The sequence below is a fragment of the Harpia harpyja genome, unplaced genomic scaffold, assembly GCF_026419915.1.
Source record: "Harpia harpyja isolate bHarHar1 unplaced genomic scaffold, bHarHar1 primary haplotype scaffold_39, whole genome shotgun sequence".
Classification (NCBI taxonomy): Eukaryota; Metazoa; Chordata; class Aves; order Accipitriformes; family Accipitridae; genus Harpia; species Harpia harpyja.
This window is the reverse complement of record NW_026293320.1, coordinates 2,197,100-2,206,305: the sequence shown is the minus strand read 5'-3', so window position 1 is coordinate 2,206,305 and position 9,206 is coordinate 2,197,100. Positions and strand designations below refer to the sequence as shown.

General features: G+C 51.1%; 1 protein-coding gene across 1 annotated transcript; it reads right to left on the bottom strand.

Moving 5' to 3' along the window:
- Positions 1–1,378: 1,378 nt before the first annotated feature.
- On the bottom strand, positions 1,379–2,314 carry LOC128138381 (olfactory receptor 14A16-like). Its single transcript, XM_052779669.1, has one exon. The coding sequence runs from the start codon at positions 2,309–2,311 to the stop codon at positions 1,379–1,381; it is 933 nt and encodes a 310-aa protein (XP_052635629.1). The 5' UTR covers positions 2,312–2,314.
- Positions 2,315–9,206: the final 6,892 nt, after the last annotated feature.

Below are 9,206 nucleotides of genomic sequence, written 5' to 3'. Positions count from 1 at the left end.
ACAGCATGGGAGAAGGTAGAGTCAGGGGTGGGAAAGTTCCCCCCATTGTGATCCCTATGACGGCCTTCAGGTCACAGTTCCCCCATGACCCTCCTACTTTTGCAGCTTCCCCAGCACCCGACCCATGCCCTGCCGCAGCCTTGTCCTACATGGGGTTTTGCAGACAGCTCTTCTCCAGGGTCTGCCAGGGTCTGGGGAAGGAGCGAGGCTGGGCAGGGCTGTCCATTCCCCCAAACCAGCTCTTGGCCCAGCAGGAAGATGGAGATAGCCTCACAGCAAAACTCACCTGTAAAACTGGGGTTACCGCCAAGTGCTGCAAATGGCCAAAAAGAGATGCTGGGAGTGACAAAGGCCCTAAGCCACCTTCCCTGTCTGTCCACACCACCAAAGGCACAGACCAGACTCCTCCTCTCCCCTACACCTGCATGTCTTCCATGCTTGCCGCAAGCCCTGGCTCTGAACGACAAAACCCCCATGTGAGTCCTTGCCCTGCATGGTCACACACTGCAAGCTATACAGTGATATTTTTCTCTCCTGGGCACTTTCCAGCACAGACCAGCTCCCCATGAACTCTTCCCACCTCCTCTGACCTGTCTCCACCTCCCCTGCCCTCTCCCCACTGCAGCCCAGTCTGGCATGGCCCCACAGCAGTGCCCACCACAGGGTGCGGCAGAGCTCTGGGCACTCACCCCACAGCCCCAGACCCTCTGAAGGGCACAGCAGCTCCTCGGGGGTGGAGAGGGCTGAGCCCCAGAGCTGGGGGGCATCTGTGGCACAAGGCCTGAGGAGATCCCCTTGTATGACGGAAATGCTGCAATGGAGGCCAGCTCTGTCACACAAGTGCCCACTGCCTGTCCTGCCTGCGGTCACAGGCCTGCCACACAGCAGGACTGCAACCAAGCTTGAAGAGCACTCAGACATTCCACCAACCCAAGGGTTCAGAAGGAAAGCATGGAAGTGGGAAGAGAGCAGCTCGGGAAAGACCAAGCGCTGGTGCTCCCTGGCAGTGCTGCTGTGCCGGGACTCTTTTCTTCTTCCCCTTTGCACACAGGCACTGCTCCCTGCAGCTGCAGAGGTGTTGCAGGAAGGATCTCAAAAAAACCAAGTCACTGCAGGGCCCTTTATTTTGTTTAAACACACAGAGGGTATGGCTCCTCATTTGCACAGCCCCTAGGGCATACAAAAGCTGCATAAACTTTGGATTAGAAACCGGAGGAATAAAGGCATTTCTTTGTGGAAAGAATTCAGATAAGTAAAACAAAGCAAAAAGAGCAATCAAAAAATGCACTCAAAACCCAAAATTACCCTAAAAAAAACATCAGAAGACAGGATGGGCCTGTAATGAGATATGAGTACTATGCAGAAAACAACAGGAACTTTATTGCTTCTGAAAGCATCCAGTCATTAGTTTTCTCAGGGCATCCTTGATCTCATGGTTTCTCATGCTGTAGATGAGGGGGTTCACAGCTGGAGGCACCACTGAGTACAGAACTGCCACCAGCAGGTCCAGGGATGGGGAGGAGATGGAGGGGGGCTTCAGGTAGGCAAAAAGGCCAGTGCTTACAAACAAGGAGACCACAGCCAGGTGAGGGAGGCAGGTGGAAAAGGCTTTGTGCCGTCCTTCCTCAGAGGGGATCCTCAGCACAGCCCTGAAGATCTGCCCATAGGACAGCACAATGAAAGTAAAACACCCAAATGCAATAAAGGCAGAGATCCCAAGTACGCCAGCTTCTCTGAGGTAGGCATCTGAGCAGGAGAGCTTGAGGATCTGGGGGATTTCACAGAAGAACTGGTCCACAGCATTGCCTTGGCAGAGTGGTAGTGAAAATGTATTGGCAGTGTGCAGCACAGCATTGAGGAACCCACAGCCCCAGGCAGCTGCTGCCATGTGGACACAAGCTCTGCTGCCCAGGAGGGTCCCGTAGTGCAGGGGTTTGCAGATGGCAACGTAGCGGTCATAGGCCATGACAGTCAGAAGATAAAACTCTGCTGACATCAAAAAGAATAACAGAAAGACCTGTGCAGCACATCCTGCATAGGAAATAGCCCTGGTGTCCCAGAGGGAATTGGCCATGGATTTGGGGACAGTGGTGGAGATGGAGCCCAAGTCGAGGAGGGAGAGGTTGAGGAGGAAGAAGTACATGGGTGTGTGGAGGCGGTGGTCACAGGCTACGGCGGTGATGATGAGGCCGTTGGCCAGGAGGGCAGCCAGGTAGATGCCCAGGAAGAGCCAGAAGTGCAAGAGCTGCAGCTCCCGAATGTTGGCAAATGCCAGGAGGAGGAACTCGGAGATGGATCTGCTGTTGGACATCTGCTGCCTCTGGATGTGGAGCACTGAAGGAGGCAAGGGCAGTGACAAATTAGGGGATTATCCTCTGATTAAAATCAAAGCCATTTCTCATAATACTTGTTCACTGAATTTTTTTCCATTTCAGCGAGATCTCTCCTCAGCTCTGTGGATGGAGCTCTGGTAGTTGCTGGCTGAGTGTGCTGTGAGGAGCAGGCCCTCTGCCCATTGGCTGCCAAGGAGTCAGCCCTGCTCTGCAGCAGTGGGTTTCTTGGAACGTTGTCTGTCAGGGGGTCAGTCCTGGTGTTTGAATTGGTCAGAGGAAACTGCTCCTAATGTAAAAGTGCTTGTCAGCATCTGCACTCCCAGGGATAAGAAACCACAATCAAAAGAGTGTTTAGGAGACAGGGGGGAGGTTAGAGGCAGCTGGGCACTCAGGAGAGAGTTACCCTTACCCAGCTGTGCATGCCACCTGCCAGACACCAGCACAGCCAGGCAGTTGTTCTCAGTCCCTGTGCTCTACTTCTGGAGGCTCCTATCAGACTTACTGATCACTCCAAGTTACAGCTCAGGAGTCTCAGGGACTTGTTCAAGCATGACAGCTCCTTTTCCATTTGTCTCAAAAATTTCACAAGAGTAGGAAACTGAAAACACAGACTCAGGAAAGATCCTTAACTTTATAGCAATCACTGCTTCGACCTTCCCCTTGAAAAATGCCCTTGGAAATGTCCTGGGGGTGATCTAGAGATGTGAGCAGCCCTGATCCACACAGCACCCTCTTGTCAGCAGAAGGACCCTGCCCTGCTGGGGATTGCTTCTTCCACCCACAGCTTCTCCCCACTCTGCTGTTACAGTTCCCAGGCAGGCTGAGTACTTACCCTGACCGGTGGCAGAGACCCTGCCCGAACACACAGCCCCCTGGGGCGCAGGGACCCTGCTCAGGACAGCCCTGGGCACCCCTGGCTGCACACCCACCTTCACACTCTGCAGCCATCCCCAGGGGAAGGCAGCTGACATGCCCTGTCCCTCTGAGGGTGCAGCAGGGAAGCTGTGCTCCAAAGCACGTCCTTTTTCTCTGCACTGGAGAAACCGTGAGAGTCTTTCTGACACATCCCATAGGCTGTGGGATGTGCCAGCTTTAGGAGGTCATTCCAGGAACCACAACTGCATTGCCTTGCAGCCAGAGACTTACCCTGTGAAGGGCTGTGAAGATTTTTCTCCAAGTCAGCTCTCCTCTCTCCTCCCACCCAGACTGCCTTTAACCTCTCCCACCACTTCCCTCCTCTCCCCTCGGTGCCTGCAGGCAGTGCCCTCAGCCCTGCTGCGCTTTGCAGAGGAGCTGCTCCTGGGCAGAGCTGTCTCTCTGCAGTGCTGCCTGCTTGCCATGAGCTCCCTCCAGCCCAGCAGCCCAGCCCAGCTCAGCAGCAGAGGACCAGCCCAAGGCAGCACTTTCTCTGCCTCCTCTGGGCTCCCTCCAGGTGTCCCTGGGGCTCCAGGGGAACCTGCTGGCAAACAGGCTGAAGCAATCACTGATTTTCCCTTCCTCAGCTGGGGAGAGATGCTTCTTTCAGCAGTGACATTTCTCCTATCTGAAAGAATGAGGTGCAAGAATCACCTTTTCATTGTCCTGTCTTTATACAGGAAGCACATCACACTGGGGTGGCCACATGTATGGCTACATTCTCAAACTTCTGGTTTTTCCTCTCCACCTACCTTTACTCACCCCCTTGAAACCATAGTCAAGGAAATGTCCAACGGTTTTCACAGTGGGCCTGTCAGTAACACCTTGTCATTCCTAGAGATCAGCTTCTCCTCCACCAAAGGCCCTCAGGGGCAGCAGAGCCACCACTGACAAAAACCCCATTCCCTGGCAGGGCTGCCCTTCCCAACCCTTCTTCTTTCTGTCCTTGCAGATAGCACAGTTTGCTCACTGTGTTGGCATCCAATTTCAGCTTTATGTTTCCATCCGCCAACCACTCCAGCATGGCTCTGAAGCCAAGCCTTTGCACACACGGAGTCTTAGATGCTTGGACCAGCTTCCCGAAGACAAGTCAGAGCCTGGCCTGGTGTTACAGCTGAGGTGCTACAGCCCAAATGTGCACTGATGCCCTCAGCCAGGGGCATAACAAGGACGAGCTGGAGCCCGTGCTTTTTGACATCCATAAAGGAACTGCCAAGGCATGGTGGGACAAGTGACACAGCTTGGGGCACTGCAATGGATGGGTACCGTTTCTCAGGAGAGACAGGCTGGAAGGATCAGGAGTGGGGTTCCCTCAAAGTGAAGAAGTTGCTTGGATGTATGGAGCTCCTTACTGGGGCCAGGGAGAAGTTGGGTCAGCCCTTGTGAGTGAGGGTCAGAGGAGGGGCCAGTAAAGGTGACATTGTGGTTGGAGTTGAGGAACCCACAGTCAGGGTGAGGAAGTGGGCACAGTCTTTTCTAAGCACCCCAAGGAAGTGTCTGGATGTAGAAGCCTGGGCCTCACTGGGGACTTGGACGACCCTGGAATTTTCTGGAAGGGGAACACAGCAGCATGCAAACAGTCCACGCCGTTTCTGGAGTGTCTTGGGCGAACATCTTCACACAGTTGCCAGATGGGCCAACAAGGGTAATGCAAACTCGGATCTGATACTTGCCAGCAAGGCAGAGCTGGCCAGGGAACTGAAGGTCAGTGTAAGCCTTTTCTGTCATGAAAATGAAAGAGTGAGGTCCCAGCTCCCGAGGGGAGTGAGGAAGCAAAATAGGAGACTGCAGATGCCGGACATTAAAGGACCAGACTTTGGCCTATTCTGGGGAGTTTTAGGGGGGTCTCACGGTCATTCAGAATTGAAAGACAGCAGGGCTTCATACAGTGCTCTTCAAGGACAGCATCCTCCAAGCATGGAAATGACCTCTATCAAAACTGAGTTGAAACTTGAAAGTAAATTCAAGGGCACCATAATGAGCTGTTATTACTTCAGGGACAGTTAAAGAAAAAGCAAAGACAATATGTGATCACTGCAGATGAGTAGATATAGGTAGATCTGACAGATTTTGTGTGCTCTTTGATGTGGTTATCACCAGCAAGGTCTCCCGGGCCTTGGTGCCTCAAGGCAGGACTCTAGAGGAAAAGAAGCAACAGTTGGTAGGAATGAAATCAGGGGCTACTTGGGCAAACTCAAATGCTACCAGTCAAAAGGGACCAAAAGTATAAATGTGTATTTACATAGAGGGAGAGAAAATTTCATCAGCTTGCTAATCCCTGTCCATGTCCTATGAAAAAAAAGAAGAAGGAGACTTTACAGACCAGTATCAAAGTTCTGGAAATGAAGACTTCTTGCACACTTACTACACCGAGGTCTTTTCTGTATATGTTTCAAATTCTACCTAACATCTTCTTTCAGAGGTTGATGTATTTGCCCACATAGAGATGGCCACAGCCTCCAAGATTCCCAGGGGTAGCTGAAGACCCCACATGGCACTGGGAAATGTGACCCAGGGCTCTCAGGAGCCTTTCTGGAGCAGGAGCTGGTGGACAGGCAGGGTAGGCCAAAGCATCTCAGTTGACACAACTGATTTTTCTCCCTTGAGTAGAAAGGCAAGCCTGGACAATTGCACTCAACGTGTCCAGTGCTGGAGAAGAATGAGAAATAAGTGGGTCTAGGTGCTGCAGAGTCTACTTGAAGATGCTCCTGTAACCCAGATATGTTGGGTTTAATGCAGATTTGGCTTTTCAAATGTGAGCATTTTGTTCAGTTTGTGTCTTTGCTTCCTTCTGTGAATGGAGGGAGCTGCTGACTTCAGCGTGTGACTCGCTGTGAGTGAATATGGACAGACAGAGCCTGGGGCAGGGAGGTCTTTTGGGGTTCTTGGGATCTGTGTTTGACACAAAAATGTGTTTTCTATTGCTCTAAGACGATCCACTGTGGAAAGTGGACTTCAGAGGAGGTAAAGTGGACTTAATATACAGCAGAGGAGGGTGGTTTATTTTTTATTGAACCATGCCTTCCTTTGGTTTTGGGTTTTGGCAATTAAGAAACATCCTTCTGTGTCTGTGTACAGCTTGTTCTCCAAGTGAAGCCGGTGGCAACTGGTGTCAATGGGCTGAAACATGCAGCTACTGACTGTAGTGGAGAAAGCTCAGAATTGAACAAAGGTGTGTAAGTCCCAGGTGGCTGATGAGAGAAGTGGTGGGGTTGGAGGCAGGGACAAAGACTGCCCATAGAGTGTCTGACATACAGGGTCTTGGCTTCTCTGCATATTCAGAGTCCATTAGGAGATGCTGAGGGTCAGTATCAGTTGGAGTTTGCTGGTATCCCTTAATGTGTAAGCAGAAAAATAAGAAGCAGAAAAAGATGAAATTGTTTCTTACTGATATTTAGTACTGAAAACTTTTCACTTGGACTGCACTCCAGAAACGCCTCAAACTAACCACGTAAGAAGTGAGGAAGGAAGGAAAGCTATGCCCAGAGGCTTGGCTTGTTAGGGCATTTGGCATGTTAATGAGCATTCTGGTGCCAAGTTCCCGACCTGCAGATACTAAAAGAAGATTTCACTGGCCTCTGGAGAAGTGCAAGTCAGCAGCACGTCTCCAAGTTTCTGAAGGTGTTATTTAGTCCCACTGAGGGCCATAGTGAAGCGATCATGGAGGGAAGGAGATGACAAGGTGACTGTCCCTGGGGGCTGGTGAAGCAGGGACGCAGAGGCACTGGTTACAGGTTGAAAATCAACCGTGCAGGCAGCTGTGAATGGCCTTGATGTGTTTCATCAAGCAGGATGTTCAAGCGCTGACCCCCATACCCTAGGAATGCGGATCCTTTCCCTCATAGCATGCTCAGGACTCTTCCAGGGAGCAGTGAGATGTGGGGGTGTGTGATGATGCCGAGTGCAGGACAGCGATAGGACTCCTCCTGGGTTCTATGGAGGGTGGGTGAGGAGGCAACACAGTGCTGGGGTTGTAAGGAACTGGTGTCCTCTCAGGGGCTGCAGTGGAAGAGATAGCAGCCATAAGCAAACGGACAAGGATTTCAGTTCTGCTGGGGGATCCCTGACCCCACAAAAGGGTCATCCCCACCACAGCCTGACCTAAACTGTTCTATGCCTGTCCTACACTGTTCTATGCCTGTGGGTCTTTCTCTGCAGATTTTAAACACCACTCCTGCTTCCTCACCTCGCTCTGACCCCATGATGTCCCAAGCTTTACGGATGACTTTCTGTCCTCACTCACTATTTCTTCAAACACAAAGCTGCGGTTTTCTGAGGTTTTGCCAAAGGCTGTGCATTCTTGATAACCTGTGCAGCTTCTTCCAAAGCCCTGCTAATGCTCCTCAATCAGCCAAGATGTCCCAGCCCCCAGGCTCACTTGAATCTTCTATTTTTCTCCACATCCCAGCAGTAATCTGCACATCCTCCTCCTTCTGCCACCTCAAAATCAAAACTCAGCCTATTTCACTACAGCATGACACCCTCCCACTCCACGCTGTTTCACATCATCCTCCTGCCTTTAACACACACACACACCACTCTCTCCCTGCATGCTTTTGTGTCTCAGAAACCCTTCCTCTTCCCCTGCAGTGATGGGACATCAGCCCAGGAGGTCTGTGCATTCTCCAGGCTCAGGGATGTTTTCCTGAGGGCCGTCCAAGTGTGGGGAGTGAAGGAAGAAAAGAGATCGTGTCAGCTCATGGGGCATTACTGAGCACATTCACTGCCAGCAGTGGGCATTGCCCTTCTGCCAGGCTGAGCCATGCACAGCAGATGGAAAAGTCTCTATCATCATCCCTGTTTGCACAGGAAGAGCCTTCCTTCCTGCCATCTTCCCAGGACAATCCTCTTCTTCCTCCTCGACACAAAGACATCAACTCTTTCCATTTCTGGGCTCAGACATGACTGTAAGGATTTGCTAAAGCCATCTGCCATCCCCTTGTTTCTCCCTGACATCCCCCGACCCTCTCTCCCAGACCTACACGTGACCAATCGCTGCTGCTCAGGGCCTCTCACTCTTCAGAAGAGGTCTTGAGCTTCTTGGTTCTTCCTGGCACTTACTCTAAACTTCCTCGCTCCCTCCAGAGCTCATGGTGAGCTTTCTTGGCCATAGCACGGCCTTTATGACCACCTCGTATGAAATGGTTGTCTTTTTATGATTGTCTGTGCAGAAAGAGTAGACACAGAAAAGCACCAAAATCATCCACAAACGGATGCTGAGTGAACTGCTATAAAAACCTGATGAGTTACCCTCGAGGTTGTGTCTTTCTGGCAAGGAGTCTGTCATGAGAAAGGGATCCAGCCTCTGCCACTCTCTGGAGAGGGAAACCGGCAGTGTCCATGCCACCTCTGGAGAAAAAAGGTGACTTTTGCAAGACCACCCTTCACCTGAACCACTTAGATATGTACTTGCAGATGGGCTATCCTGCTTTATAGTGCCAACACCTACATAATTGGCACTGCCTGGAATGGCAACCACAGATGCGGACTCCTGTGTTGCAGATATTTATATTTAGGCAGATTAAACTGGTTTTTTTTTAAATGCTGATACCCTTAGGCAACTCACACAAATGCTTGAAGGATTATTGATGCCTTTCAACATGATTATCAACAGAAGGTCCACCAGCTTTACATCTCAGGAAATGGGACACCAGAGGCAAAGAGAAGGATGGTTTGGGCACTGTCCTGGCATCTGGGAAACTGAAGCGTGCTCCCATCTCCCCGACACCCTACCCTTCTCAGTGAGGGGTGTGAGAAACTCTGCCAACGAGGTCAGAACTCACAGTGGTGACAAGTATCTGATGTCTAAGTGCAGCCAGAAGCTAATAATGATAAAGATAACACTAATTAAATGACAACAGTAATATTGAAAGGATTGGAATGTACAAATGATGCAAAATTCAACTGCTCACCACTTGCTGACTGATGCCCCATTAGTTCCCGAGTGGTGATCCCTCC